The sequence below is a fragment of the Kogia breviceps genome, chromosome 19 (assembly GCF_026419965.1).
Source record: "Kogia breviceps isolate mKogBre1 chromosome 19, mKogBre1 haplotype 1, whole genome shotgun sequence".
In the NCBI taxonomy this organism is placed as follows: Eukaryota; Metazoa; Chordata; class Mammalia; order Artiodactyla; family Physeteridae; genus Kogia; species Kogia breviceps.
Window position 1 is genome coordinate 12,558,443 of NC_081328.1, and position 15,612 is coordinate 12,574,054.

The following is a 15,612-nucleotide window of genomic DNA, read 5'->3' on the forward strand; positions in this document are numbered from 1 at the left end:
TTTCATTGTCAGTCGGTTGAGCTCTGTTGGGAGGGTAGAGCTCAGTGGTGGTTCTTGTTCCTGTGGCAGTTCCAGAGATAGTTAACCTTGACCTTATGGTTTAGGTTACTAAGGAGCGAACAGCTCAGTGTTTCCTGCGTGTGGATGATGAGTCAATGCAGCGCTTCCACAACCGTGTGCGTCAAATTCTGATGGCCTCTGGCTCCACCACCTTCACCAAGGTACATATAGCAGTAGTGTCCTTTGTCTGTCTCACATCCCTTTCAGCTCTTCCCTCCTTAGCTCTCGTCTTCCCAACTGTGTCTAGTGTACTAGTCTCCATTCTTTATGGTACAGCAGCTTAGAGTGTCAAGTCACCTCACAGTTATTTCCTGAGAATTCTCTGTAGGAAATCTACACTTTACTTCTGGGTAGTTGTGATGATTCTAAGTTAAGGTAAGGGTAGAAATTGGATTTTTAAATTTGAACAAAAATCACCATTTTTGCATTGTCCCCAGGCTTGTTATCCAGGTCATACAGTTCATCTTTTGACCCGTAACATAATGTGCATGTTAAAAAGCAAGTGTAATGAGCTATATGTCAGTGTTTATTTCCCCTTCAGTTGTTTCCAAAGGCCCAGCCGAAGGCAGCTGGAATTGAAAAAGAGTAATCTGAGGATTTGTTAACTGTGTGTGCTTAAGTTTCTGCAAGGTTTAAAAAGTCGCCTTGCTCTTTTCTGCTGCCTTCCCGTTCCACTAATGGTGCATGTGAATGTCCTGGCTGATACTCTCAAGAGCATCAGTAATGCCAAAAAGAGAGGGAAGTGCTAGGTTGTTATTAGGTTGTGTTCCAACGTCACTGTCCAGTTTCTAACTGTAATAATGAGGCAGGGTTACACTGGTGAATTTGAAATCATTGATGATCACAGAGCGGGCAAAACAATTTCACAGGAAAGTTAAACAAGTGTAGTGATGTGATCAGCCCTAGGTGTGCTGTGCAACTCAAAGATCTAGAAAAATGGCAGAATATTCTGCTCTTACCCCATCAGTTTGGTTTCATTGTACTGACAACTCAGCTGGCATTGTGGACCACAAAGAAGCAAGACATAAAAACACACAGGGGGTGTTCTTTTTCTAGGAACGTAATACATACATAGAAATAAAATGCCTCCGTGGATTAAAAAAAATCGCGTCATCCTGGTTTCTCTTAGAATAACTCTTAGCTGTAGCATTTTCTCTCCTTCTGGCCTTCATATCCCTTTAAATATGCAGCATATAAAGAAGGTTTCCAATTTTTTAGTAATAGTTCTGTTAAGGATACATTTACCTAAAGTCCCTCATGATGCTTTTTTTTTTTTTTTTTTTTTTGAGTATAGTGCAGGGAAAAAGTGTTTGTCTTTTTAGGTTGGTTTATATCGTCCAAGAGTCAGATAACAGGAATTGTGTAACTCATTCATTCCATTTGTGTTTGTTGATAGCCACTGTGTTCAAGGTGTTACACACACACTACATGTGACATACAGTCTCTGCCTTCTAAGAGCTCACTACCTAATTGGAGAGACAATGCATAGTCAAGAGAACTACAGTACAATGTGTTTATGGAGCTCTTGTGTTACTTGGGAATCTATGAGAATCCTCAGGTTCATGACTGTAGCCTAGTCCGGGAGGGGAAGAGAGAGAGACTTCCTGAAAGAAATAACATGTGAGAGGCAGGTGAGGGAGGGGGAGAGCATTCTTTCAGCCAGAGGTATGAAGAGGTCGCCAGCGTGGTACATGTGGGGCCATAAAAAGTTTGGGTTTACTGGAGTAAAACTGTGGAGGAGATGGAGGCTGGATAGGTAAGCAGAGCTAGATCACGGAGGGCATCACCTGCCTTGTTAAGAATCCCATAAGGGGGGACTTCCCTGGCAGTCCAGTGATTAAGACTCTACGCTCCCAATTCAGGGGACACAGGTTCAATCCCTGGTTGGGGAACTAAGATCCTGTGTGCCGCATGGCGTGGCCAAAAAAACAAAAAGTCCCATAAGGGTCTTGAGCATGGGAGTGATTTCAGATTTCCGTTCCATGTTAGGTGGTTCATTCATGCAGCTGTGGGGAAGATGGATTCAGAAGAGGAGGAGGAAAGATGAGGTTGGGGACTGCTGCTGAAGTCCAGATAGAGATGATGAGAACCGTGATTGTACATAGAGGGGAACAGATCGGATAAATAGTAGGTATAGTCAGCAGAGCTTCATTTTGGTGAAATGCCAGAGGGAAAGGAAGTCAAAATAACAGTTCTGGGCATGGGTGGCTACGTGAATGTTGGTGCCATCAACTGGAAGACTACAGGAAGAAAAGCAGGTTTAGGAGAGAAGATAAATGAATTTAGTTTAGGATTTAAAAAGTTTGACGTTCCTGAGAACATCCAGATAGAGGTTCCAGCAGGCACTTATTTATATCGTATTGCTTCAGTTCCAAAATAAATATATGTGTGTGTGTATTTAGTGGTACCTCTTAGATTTGATGAAAAGCATTATGAGTTTGAAGCTCCAGGGAGAGAAATGAGGTGAGAAAGTAAGAGCGACTTGAGGGAACTTGGAGGTTCCTATAGGATGTCCAAGTGGAGATAACTTTGGAATCTGAAGCTTGGGGAAGATGTCTGGGTTGCAAATATAGATTTAGGAGTCTGTCAATATAAAGGAGATGGTTGAAAACTCAAGAGTGCGCAAGATTATCTGGGGAAAGTGTAAGGAGCGAGAAGAGCAGAGGGGTGAGTTTGGAACCGCAGGGAGCACTGAGCAGCATGGCCAGACTGGGAGAGTGCTGCGCCGCGGATGCCGAGCCTGTCAGGAATGGGGATGGGCACTTAACAGTGTCAGTCGCCTACGTGTGTTTCAGTCAGATAAGGCCTGATAAGTATCCATTGGATTTGGCAGTCAGGACGTCATGCATGACCTTAGTAAGAGCTGTTTCAGAAATATGGGGATAAATGCCAGATTGCAGTGGGTGAGGCTTTATGGGAAGTGAGGGAGTGGAGATGGCAAGGACTGTCAATTTGCCAGAGCAGGAGGAGGAGGAGGGACATTAGACGCCACCTAGAGGGAGATGGAAGTCAAGGCAGGTATTTTTAAATGGGAGTGATGGGAGTATGTGTACAGTAAGGAGCCAGTAGCGGTTCAGAGTACAGCCGAGAAGTGTGGTGGGTGATGGAACAGTGCCTGCTCAGCAGGGATAGAGTAAAGGGAAAACAGAGGGAAGCATCCTCTGAACCTAGTAGAAAGAGGTCTGCATAGTTGTGAGTGTAGATAAGTTTAGTGGGAAGTTATAACAAACCTTGCATTTTTCAGCTTCACCTGGGCTGGAGTGAGGGGCAGGGGGTGCTGAACTTGAGCACAGTGATGAGGGTGTGATTTGGTTGTTGAAGAAGCTGTGCACTGAGGGTTTTAAGAGAGAGAAGACAACTGTGAGTGAGTGTGGGCTCTTCCCAGAACTACTCAGCTTCTCAAGCTCTCAGCAACGGGCTGGAGAAGGTGGATAGATTGTAGTGCTGATTTAGGATTAGGGTTTTGCCAGAGGGCTGTTGTGGAGTGGTAAGGGGTTGGATGCAGGGCAATCAAGGGTGCTGGCCCCTATTGGAATCCTGGATATTGCGAGGGAGAGAAGGAAGAGACCAGAAGAGGCCAGTGGCCTTGGGAAAAAATACAGGGATCAAAGGAATATATGTGTGAGAGGTGAGAGCCTGAGTAAAGGAGGACTGTCAGAGGTCAGGTAGGCAGTTAAATATAGTCCTTAGAATAATGGGTTCTGGAGTCAGACTGGGTTTAGTCATAGCTCTACCACATTACTTTTGGGATCAGAGTTAAGTCACCTACCCACTCTGGGCCTTAGTTCCCTCATCCATAAAGTGGGGGTACTGATATATGCTACCTAGCTCAGAGGGCTTTTGTGACAAATGATGCTTATAATAAGCTATATTACTCAACAGAGTTTGTAATAAATGTTTGCTGTCATTGGTTAGAGGGATCTCGTAGATTATGGTCAGATTGTACAGTATTGGAATTTGTTTCCTGAGGTGTGTTAAGGTAAAGCAGTTCTTGTAATAAAATGTCTTGGTCCTCCAAGGCTGATAATAGAAGGGAAATCTCCAGTAGGGCTAGAGGTGGCTGGACCTTATGGCTCTATTCTTGTGCTTCCCTCCAGACTCACTTGTAATTATTACTGATGGGGGCACTTTAGGTGCTACCCCCATTCTTTTTTTCTTTTTTTTTTTTTTTTGGCGGTACACGGACCTCTCACTGTTGTGGCCTCTCCCGTTGCGGAGCACAGGCTCCGGACGCGCAGGCTCAGCGGCCATGGCTCACGGGCCCAGCTGCTCCGCGGCACGTGGGATCTTCCCGGACTGGGGCACGAACCCGTGTCCCCTGCATCGGCAGGCGGACTCTCAACCACTGCGCCACCAGGGAAGCCCCCCTTTCTTGCTTTATGTACATGCAGTGCAGTAGCCCAGGCTTGGAGCCGGGACTCCTTCAGTCCTACTAGTAGCTATGAAATAAGACTGGAACATTTAAACAAGACTTTGATATGGGCCAGGAATAACAGAAGGAAAACAGAAATGCACCACATTAGATCATCTGACTAAAAAGGTGCAGTCTACTTAGCTTTAGCTTATGAAGGACCACAAGGCCACCTTCCTGCTGAGTTCCCTGTCTTCCCACAAATAGCATTCTCTCTGTCCTTCACCAGGGAATCCGTTTAAGCATGTGTAGATGACTTACAGTCTAAAGCCAAGAGGAAAAGAACATCTTTGCCTGGCTGTAGATGTATTTCTCTGTTCTTGTTTTGACTTTTATTTTACCTTATTTATATTTTGAAAACTTTGGTTTTTTAGAGCACCTTTAGATTTATAATAAAATTGAGAGGAAGGCACAGAGATTTCCCATTAACCCCTGCCACTACATGTGCAGAGCCTCCTCCATTATCAACATTACTCACCAGAGTGGTACATTTTTTTTTTACCAAGTATGAGCCTACATCGACACATCATAACCACCCAAAGTCCTTAGTTTACCTTAGGGTTCACTCTTGGTGGTATATATTCTGTGGGTTTGGGCAAATGTGTAAGAACACATATCCATCATTAAAATATCATAGAGAGTATTTTTACTGCCCTAAAAATCCTCTGTTCTCTGCCTGTTCATCTCCCCTGCCCCAGCTATATGTTTAGTTTTAGATGGAAAATATTTGTTGTCTAATGTACCATGGTTCAAAAGGACACAGTAAAAGTTCCCATTAATTTTTCTACCAGTTATGTTTTCACTTACAGTAAAAAGAAATTAAATACTAACAGAACCCAGAAAACACCCAGAATCCCATCATCCTAACATCAGTTTTATTTTCCACATTCCCGTCCAAGTTGGTCATGGCACATGATGGACAGGTTATGTGAATTGAATTTGTTTTTTTTATGAAGACTTAATATGTTTGAAGTTTTTACCATGGTACCTAGTACATGAAATCAGTGTTATTCTCTTTCTTGCCTCCCCTCATCCCCAGGAACTTCTGCTATTCTTAAAAGAATGTGATACTCCTTGGGAATTCATACTTACTCCCTTCTGGGAATAAAGCACTGGTAACTGCAGCAGAACTGGAGTGTTCTGTGATACAAACCAAGCAGCTTGTGATTTTAAGGACCAAATACAGTCAGAGAACTTACTAAGACGCAGAGTTGTCTTACTGAAGTCTATTTGCTTCATTCCCAGATCTAGCCCATTCTGGTCCCCAGCTCTCCGCTCTCGTTGCTATAGGTCTGTTGTCTTGGTTGTCTCATCCTGAGCACAAGCTATATGCTCAGTTTTGCTTTTGTGATTTGATTCAGGCTGTTACCTCATCCAGGAGACACTTCATGCTGCCTGTGAATACTATTTGCTCAAGGCTAAATCCTGTGATAACTCCAGCCAATGTGATCTTTCACTTCAACAATTGCCTAGCAAACGTATTCCTTACCTTAAAGTGTTGATTATATCGTTTGGTATTTTGTGGTTGCTCTCTTTTTCAAAGATTGATCTTTTGGTTTCATTGATTTTTAATTTTTTTAAAAATTTTATTTATTTTTGGCTGCATTGGGTCTTTGTTGCTGCGCATGGGCTTTCTCTAGTTGCAGTGAGCGTGGGCTACTCTTCATTGCAGTATGTGGGCTTTTCATTGCAGTGGCTTCTCTTGTTGTGGACCACAGGCTCTAGGTGTGTGGGCCTCAGCAGTTTTGACGCATGGGCTTAGTTGCTCCGCAGCATGTGGGATCTTCCCGGACCAGGGCTCGAACCCGTGTCCCTTGCATTGGCAGACGGATTCTCAGCCACCACCAGGGAAGCCCAGTTTCATTGATTTTTATTTTTCTCTTTTCTATTTCATTGATTCTGCTCTTTTGCTTACTTTGGGTTTAATTTGCTGTTAGTTTTCTAGTTTATTAAGGTAAAAGGTTAGATGATGACAGTTTTGGACCTTTTATTTTAATAGAAATATTCAGTGCTGAAAAATCTGCATCCCTCAGATTTTTTAAAAAAATTAATTTTTATTTATTTATTTATTTTTGGCTGTGTTGGGTCTTCGTTGCTGTGTGCCGGCTTTCTCTAGTTGCAGCAAGTGGGGGCTACTCTTCGTTGAGGTGCACAGGTTTCTCATTGTGGTGGCTTCTTTTGTTGCGGAGCACGGGATCTAGGCACACAAGCTTCAGTAGTTGTGGCTCGTGGGTTCTAGAACGCAGGCTCAGTAGTTGTGGCACAGGGGCTTAGTTGCTCCGTGGCATGTGGGATCTTCCTGGACTAGGACTCAAACCCATGTCCCCTGCATTGGCAAGTGGATTCTTAACCACTGTGCCACCAGGGAAGCCCTGTATCCCTCAAGCTTTGATAGATTTTCATTTTCATTCAGTTAAAAATGTTTTCTAATTTCCCTTGTGAGTTCCTTTTTTGGTTTTTTTTTTTACTCAAATTATATATGTATTTTTAAGATTTATTTATTTATTTGACTGCATCAGGTCTTAGTTGCAGCACACGGGGTCTTCAGTCATGGCATGCAGGATCTTTCAGCTGCAGCATGCAAACTCTTAGTTGCGGCATGAATGTGAGATCTTGTTCCCTGACCAGGGATCAAACCCAGGCCCCCTGCACTGGGAGCGTGGAGTCCTAGCCACTGGACCACCAGGGAAGTTCCTCCCTTGTGAGTTCTTATTTTACCCATAGATTACTTAGAAGTATGTTGTTAAATTTTCAGATATTATTTGAGGGGTTTTCCAGACATTTTTCTTTTATTAGTATCTAGTTTAATTCCATTATGGTCAGAAAACACTCTTTATGATCTTAGTTTTCTCAAGTGTATTTAGATTTGTTTTATGGTTTAGCATATATGATGACTGTCTTCGTGTGTACTTGAGAAAGAATCTGTAGTCTGCTTTGTTGGGTTTTACAAATGTCGCTTAGGTTTAGTCAAGTGATTGTGTTGTTCAAGTCCTGTTTTTTTTTTGTTTTTTTTTTTTCTTGTGTCTGTTTCTATCAGTTACTGAGAGAAGATTGTCATAAGTCGTGGATTTATTTCCCTTTTCAGCTTCCTCTTTTTATTTTTGGCTTTAGAGACACCATTCACTTTGTTAAAGATATCCAAGCTTATAACATAAAGACACATGACATTTTTCCAGAAATTTATATCTTTATTGAGCACAGAAGAATGTCTGAAGTTCAGACTGCTCTGGTATCTTTTAAATATTTAGTCAAAGTTGGGCAAAGCATAATTGGCTTGGCTTAGAGGTGGAAAACCAAGAAAGAGTCATCAGGAGATTAGCAGGCGTAGGGGAGAGGGAGCCATCTCACTGAGACCAAAATGCAAACTGACAAACTTTTTGTCCAAGAACCTGCATATGGGTGATGACCAAGGAGTGTGCCAGGTGGAATGCTGTGTCATGTACCTGAAGATACAGCTAGAATTAGAAATGAACTTTACAACTGATACACACATAGACATTTCAATAGATAGAAGCAACTCTGTTTACACCCTAGCAAGGAATATGTATTCATACTATTGGGCGTAATTATATAATTTTTTTTTTGAATCTTATGCTTCAACAGGTCCATGAGTTTTTGCTTCATATATTTTGAAGCTCTGTTATTAGGTGTGTAGTATATTATTTTTTAAAAGATTTAATTTTATTTATTTTTTGCTGCGTTGGGTCTTTGTTGCTATGCGCGGGCTTTCTCTGGTTGCGGCAAGCAGGGTTGCTTTTCATTGCCGTGCGCAGGCTTCTCCTCGCAGTGGCTTCTCTTGTTGTGGAGTGTGGGCTCTAGGCCTGCGGGCTTTAGTTGTGGCGTGCGGCCTCAGTAGTTGTGGTGCAGGGGTTAGTTGCTCCATGGCATGTGGGATCTTCCCGGACCAGGGATTGAATCCGTGTCCACTGTATTGGCAGGCAGATTTTTATCCACTGCGCCACCAGGGAAGTCCCTAAGTATGTAGTATATTTAGAATTATTATATCTTCTTAATGAATTGACTCCTTTATCATCATGAAATATTTCTCTTTATTCCTTGTAATATTCTCTGTTCTGAAGTCTCCTTTGTCTGATATCAGTAGTGCCCCTCTAGCTTCGTTTTGTGTGTCCATGGAGGTCTTTTTCTATCCTTATACTTTTAATCTGTGTCATTATAATTAAAGTTAACTTCTTATAGATTGCATTTAATTGGTTCTTGCTTTTTTTTTTTTCTTTTTTCTTTCTTTTTTTTGCGGTATGTGGGCCTCTCACTGTCGTGGCCTCTCCATTGTGGAGCACAGGCTCCGGACGCACAGGCTCAGCGGCCATGGCTCACGGGCCTAGCCGCTCCGCGGCATGTGGGATCTTCCCGAACCGGGGCACAACCCCATGTCCCCGGCATCGGCAGGCGGACGCTCAACCACTGCGCCACCAGGGAAGCCCGGTTCTTGCTTTTTAAATTCAGTTTAACAGTCTTTGCCTTACAAATAGTCTAAACACTCCAATTAAGTTTAATATGACTGTCAGTGTTGTTGAGTTTAAATTTGCCATCTTGTTCTTTGTTCTTTATTCTGCTTTTTTCTTTTCCTGCCTTTTTTATTTATTTTTTAAACAGGAGAAAATCAAATGATAGTTTCATAACATATATATGCGAGAGAGACCCAGGAAAACTGAGTAACTCATTTTCCTGCCTTTTGGATTGAGTGGGGTTTTGGTATGATTTTAGTTTATCTCCACACTTTGCTTATTAACTACACTTCTTTGTTTTTTATTGGTTGCTCTAGGGTTTACAGTATATATCTCTGACTTACTGTGACCACTAGTCTACTATCACGTTACATATTGTATGAGAATCTTTCAGTAATATACTTTCATTTTCCTCCTCATTCTTTGTAGTGTTTGTGTTTTTTTGTTTTTGTTTTTTTGGGGCCATGCCCCAAAGCATGCAGGATCTTAGTTGCCTGACCAGAGATCAAACCCGTGCCCCCTGCAGTGGAAGTGAGAAGTCTTAACCACTGGATGGCCAGGGAAGTCCCTGTAGTGTTTTTGTTATATGTTTTAACTGTACCTGTATTATAAACACAGTGATACTTTGTTGCTGTTTTGGCTTTAAACAGCCTTTTTATCTTTTACAGAAATTACAAAATGAGACAAAAATGTCTTTTACATTTTACCCACATACTTACTATTTCTGGTGTTCTCCATTACTTTATGTAGATCCAGGTTTCCATCTGGTATTGTTTTCCTTCTGTTTAAAGAATTTCCATTAACATTTCTTGTAGTAAAGGTGTACTGGCTATGAATACACTCTGCTTTTGTTTGTCAGAAAAAGTGTTTATTTTGCCTTCATTATTTTTTCTGCAGCTTTACAATGTTGTTAATCCCATCTGTACATTTTAAAACTTCAGGTATTGTAATTTTTATCTCAGAAAGTTTCATTTGGGTCTTTAACATCTTCTGTTTCTTTCCTCATTATGTTCATGTTTTTCTTTATATACTCAAGCATCATTATAAAACGTTTTAATGGCTGTTTTAAGGTCTTTGTCTACTAATTCCATCATCTGTTGTTTCCAGGTCTGTTTGTACTGATTGATTTTACTTCTGTTTATGGGTAATTTATTCCTAGTTCTTTGTATGCATCCAATTTTTTTTTTTTTTTTTTTTTTTTGCGGTACACATGTCTCTCACAGTTGTGGTCTCTCCCGTTGTGGAGCACAGGCTCTGGACGCACAGGCTCAGCGGCCATGGCTCACAGGCCCAGCCGCTCCGTGGCATGTGGGATCTTCCCAGACTGGGGCATGAACCCGTGTCCCCTGCATTGGCAGGTGGATTCTCAACCACTGTGCCACCAGGGAAGCCCTATGCATCCAGTTTTTGATTGGATGCTAGAAATTGTATAATTTATATTGATTTATGGATTTTGTTATATTCCTTTAAAGAGTGTTGGGTTGTGTTCTGTTGTACAGTTCAGTAACTTGTGGTTTAGTTTGATCCTTTTGAGGCTTGCTTTTAATTTTAAGCTTCTTGGTTATAGTGAATCCAGACCACCCTTTCTTCTGGGGCTAATTTATCTCCACTATTAAGTTGGTAACTTTCTATGGACTATACCTAATTCCCATTTATTACAAAGTCTCTGTATGGCTGGCAGGAACACAAACCGTTGTCAACCTTATGTGAGCTATGGGACTTGTTCAGCTTACTGATCTGGTGGTGGTTCTTTCTTTGACCTCAGAGGGGTTTTTTTGTTTTTTTTTAACATCTTTATTGGAGTATAATTGCTTTACATTGTTGTGTTAGTTGCTGCTGTATAACAGAAAAATATGAAATGCTTCACAGATTTGCATGTCATCCTTGCACGGGGGCCATGCTAATCTTCTCTGTATCTTTCCAGTTTTAGTATATGTGCTGCCGAAGCAAGCACGACCTCGGAGTTTTATAGCCTGCAAATGGATCCCTTCATGGGTCTTCAGAGATCTCTCTCTCTTTTTTTTTTTTTAATTGCGCTGTGCAACTTTTGCAGTATCTCAGTTCCCTGACCAGGGATTAACTGGCGCCACAGCAGTGAAAGCCCAGAATCCTAACCACTAGGCCACCAGGGAACTTGCAGATCTCTTTCTTTTTTTTTGAAGTATAACTGACTTTACAATGTTATGTTAGTTTCAGGTAAACAATATAGTGATTTGCTCTTTTTACACATTACAAAATGATCACCAGGATAAGTCTAGTTACTATCTCACCACACAAAGTTATAATATTCCCTATACTGTACATTACATCCCTTTGACTTACTTATTTTATAACTGGAAGTTTGTACCCCTTAGTGTCCCTCAACTATTTCACTCGTTCCCCCACCCTTCCAAGTATCCGTGTTGTTGCAGATGGCAAGATTTCATTCTTTTTTATGGCTGAGTAATATTTCTGTGTGTGTGTGTGTGTGTGTGTGTGTGTGTGTGTGTGTGTGTGTGTGTACATACCACATCTCCTTTATCCATTTATCTATCAATAGACATTTAAGTTGCTTCCATATATTGGCTATTGCAAATAATGCTGCAGTGAACATGGGGATGCACATCTTTTCAAATTAGTGTTTTTGTTTTCTTCAGATAAATATCCAGGACTAGAATTGCTAGATTGTATGGTTGTTCTATTTTTAATTTTTTGAGGAACTTCCATACTGTTTTTTATAGTGTCTGCACCACTTTACATTCCCATCAGTAGTACAATAGTACACGAGGGTTCCCTTTTCTCCATATCCTTGTCAACGCTTGTCTTTTTGATAATAGCCATTCTGACAAGTGTGAGGAGACATCTCATTGTGGTTTTGATTTGCATTTCCTTTATGACTGGTGATGTTGAGCATCTTTTCATGTGTCTATTGGACATCTTTATATCTTCTTTGGAAAAATGTCTCTTCAGCTCCTCTGCCGAATAGACATTTTATTTATTTTTATTTTTATTTTTTTAATTTTTTTTATTTATTTTTTTTTTTGCGGTATGCGGGCCTCTCACTGTTGTGGCCTCTCCCGTTGCGGAGCAGAGGCTCCGGACGCGCAGGCCTAGCAGCCATGGCTCACGGGCTTAGTTGCTCCGCGGCATGTGGGATCTTCCCGGACCAGGGCACGAACCCGTGTCTCCTGCATCGGCAGGCGGATTCTCAACCACTGCGCCACCAGGGAAGCCCCGAATAGACATTTTAAATCAGGTTTTTGTTTTGTTTTGTTTTGTTTTATGTTGAGTTGTATGAGTTCTTTGCATTGGGTTGGCCAAAGAAGTTTGTTGAGGTTTTCCCGCAAGATGTTATGGAAAAACCTGAACGAACTTTTTGGCTGACCCAATATTTTGCGTACTAACCCCTTATCAGGTATCTCATTTGTAAATGTCACCTCCCGTTCAGTGGGCTTTCTTTCTGTTTTGTTGATAATTTCTTTTGCTGTGCAAAAGCTTTTATTTATTTATTTATTTATTTTTGGCTGTGTTGGGTCTTTGTTGCTGCATGAGGCCTTTCTCTAGTTGCGTCCAGCAGGGGCTACTCTTCGTTGAGGTGCGCAGGCTTCTCACTGCAGTGGCTTCTCTTGTTGAGGATCACGGGCTCTAGGCGTGTGGGCTTCAGTAGTTGTGGCTCACGGGCTGTAGAGCACAGGCCCAGTGGTTGTGGCACACGGGCTTAGTTGCTCCGCAGTATGTGGGATCCTCCTGAACCAGGGATCAAACCCACGTCCCCTGCATTGACAGGAGGATTCTTAACCACTGCGCCACCAAGGAAGCCCCTGTGCAAAACCTTTTTAGTTTGATGTAGTCCCATTTCTTAATTTTTTGTTTCCCTTGCCTGAGGAGACATAACCAAAAAAATATTCCTAAGACTAAGGTCAAAGATAGTACTGCCTATGTTTTCTTCTAGGAGTTTTTTTTTTATTATTAATTAATTTATTTTATTTTTGGCTGTGTTGGGTCTTCGTTGCTGCATGCCTTCTCTAGTTGTGGTGAGCGGGGGCTACTCTTCGTAGCGGTGCGTGGACTTCCTGTTGCAGAGCACGGGCTCTAGGCACACAGGCCTCAGTAGTTGTGGCTCGTGGGCTCTAGAGCGCAGGCTGAGTAGTTGTGGCGCATGGGCTTAGTTGCTCTGCGGCATGTGGGATCTTCCTGGACTGGGGCTTGAACCTGTGTCCTCTGCATTGGCAGGCAGATTCTTAACCACTGTGCCACCAGGGAGGTACCTCTTCTAGGAGTTTTATAGTTCCAGGTCTTACATTTAAGTCTTTAATCCATTTTGCCTTTATTTTTTGTATATGTTGTGAGAAAGTCCAGTTTGATTCTTTTGCATTAGCTGTCCGGTTTTCCCAGCACTGTGTATTGAAGAAGCTGTCTTTTCCCCAGTGTATATTCTTGCTTTTTTGGTGTAGATTAATTGACTGTAACAGCATGGGTTTATTTCTGGGCTCTCTGTTCTGATCCATTGATCTATGGGTTTGTTTTTGTGCCACTACGGTACTGTTTGAGTACCATAGCTTTGTAATATAGTTTGAAATCAGGAGGTGTGATACTTTCTACTTTGTTCTTTATCAGGATTGCTTTGGCTATTCAGGGTCTTTTGTGTTTCCATACAGATATTAAAATTATTGGTTCTAGTCCTGTGAAAAATGTCTTTGGTATTTTGATAGGGATTCCATTGAATTTGTAGATGGACTTGGGGGTGTGGTCATTTTAACAATATCCTTTTTTTTTAATGTATTTATTTTTGTTGCGTTGGGTCTTTGTTGCTGCGCACGGGCTTTCTCTAGTTATGGCAAGCGGGGGCTACTCTTCATTGCGGAGCACAGGCTTCTCATTGTTGTGGCTTCTCTTGTTGCAGAGCATGGGATCTAGGCACATGGGCTTCTGTAGTTGTGGCATGCAGGCTCAGTAGTTGTGGCTTGTGGGCTTAGTTGCTCTGTGGCGTGTGGGATCTTCCCAGACCAGGACTCGAACCCATGTCCCCTGCAGTGGAAGTGCAGACTCTTAACCACTGGACCACCAGGGATGTCCCTCACCAAGTTCTTACAGTTTTCCAAGTACAGGTCTCTTATCTCCTTGGATTGAGTTATTCCTAGTTGTTGTTTGGTTTGGTTTGGTTTGGGTTTTTTTGTTTTTTTTGTTTTTTAGATTTTTTTTTTTTTTCCTTGGTCGTACCCTGCAGCGTGTGGGATCTTAGTTCCCCAACCAGGGATTGAACCTGTGCCCCTTGCATTGGAAGCATGGAGTCTTAACCACTGGACCATCAGGGAAGTCCCTGGTTTGGTTTGGTTTTTTGATGCAATTATAAATGGGATTGTTTTCATAATTTCTCTTTCTGATAGTGTCCAGAAATGCAATAGATTTCTCTATGTTAGTTTTGTATCCTGCCATGTTACTGAATTCATTGATGAGTTCTGATAGTTTTTTGGTGGTGTCTTTAGGATTCTCTATGTATAATATCATGTCTTCTGCAAACAGTGACAGTTTCACTTCTTTCCAATTTGGAATTTTTTTAAAAAATTTATTTAGTTATTTTTATCTGCATTGGGTCTTCGTTGCTGCACGTGAGCTTTCTCTGGTTGCAGCGATCGGGGGCTACTGTTTGTTGTGTGAGGGCTTCTCATTGCGGTGGCTGCTCTTGTTGTGGAGCACGGGCTCTAGGCTTGCGGGCTTCAGTAGTTATGGCACGTGGGCTCTAGAGAGCGCAAGCTCAGTAGTTGTGGCACATGGGCTTAGTTTCTCCGCAGCATGTGGGATCTTCCCAGACCACAGCTCAAACCTCTGTCCCCTGCATTGGCAGGCAGATTCTTAACCACTGCGCCACCAAGGAAGTCCCTGGATTTCTTTAATATCTTTTTCTTGTCTGGTTGCTGTGGCTAGGACTTCCAGTAGTATGTTGAATAAAAGTGGTGAGAGTGGGCATCCTTGTCTTGTTTCTGATTTTAAAAGGAATTCTTTCAGCTTTTGTAAAAAAATTTTTTGGCTGTTCCACATGGCACGTGGGATCTTCTCTGCACCACCAGGGAAGCCCAAATTTATGGGTTTTTTTGGTTTTGCGGGGGTGTTTTTTGCAGTATGTGGGCCTCTCACTGTTGTGGCCTCTCCTGTTGCAGAGCACAGGCTCAGCAGCCATGGCTCATGGGCCTAACTGCTCCGCGGCATGTGGGATCTTCCCGGACCAGAGCCCGAACCCGTGTCCCCTGCATCGGCAGGCGGACTCTCAACCACTGCGCCACCGGGGAAACCCCCAAATTTATGTTTTTGTTGAAATGAAATTCACACTTTTAAAGTATACAATTTAGTGGTTTTCATTATATGCATAAAATTGTGCAGCCATCACCACTAATTCCAGAACATTTTCATCATCCCACAAAGAAACCCTATATCCATTAGCAGTCACTCACTCCCCATGTCCCTCCCTGCCCCAGTCCTCTGGCAACCCCTAATCTACCTCCTGTCTGTATGGATTTGTTCCTTCTGGACATTTCGTATAAATGGGTCATGTATGTGGCCTTTTTCATCTGGTTTCTTTCACTTAGTATAATGTTTTCAAGGTTTATCCATGTTGTAGCATACATCAGTATTTCAGTCCTTTTCATGGCTAAATAATATTCCATAATATGGCTGTACACCATTTTATTTGTCAGTTGA

General features: G+C 42.1%; 1 protein-coding gene, 1 non-coding gene and 1 pseudogene across 2 annotated transcripts in view; 2 read left to right on the plus strand and 1 right to left on the minus strand.

The window, feature by feature from the left end:
- Positions 1-15,612, plus strand: part of PRPF8 (pre-mRNA processing factor 8) — a 37,355-nt gene that overhangs the window by 11,382 nt on the left and 10,361 nt on the right. The window contains exon 24 of the mRNA XM_059049026.2: positions 105-221. Coding sequence (XP_058905009.1) covers positions 105-221 — 117 coding nt within the window. The remainder of the gene's footprint in view (positions 1-104; positions 222-15,612) is intronic.
- LOC131746278 (small ribosomal subunit protein uS8-like) lies at positions 738-1,116 on the plus strand (annotated as a pseudogene).
- Positions 10,785-10,891, minus strand: LOC131747195 (U6 spliceosomal RNA). Its single transcript, XR_009332822.1, has one exon. It is a non-coding gene; the product is annotated as a U6 spliceosomal RNA (small nuclear RNA).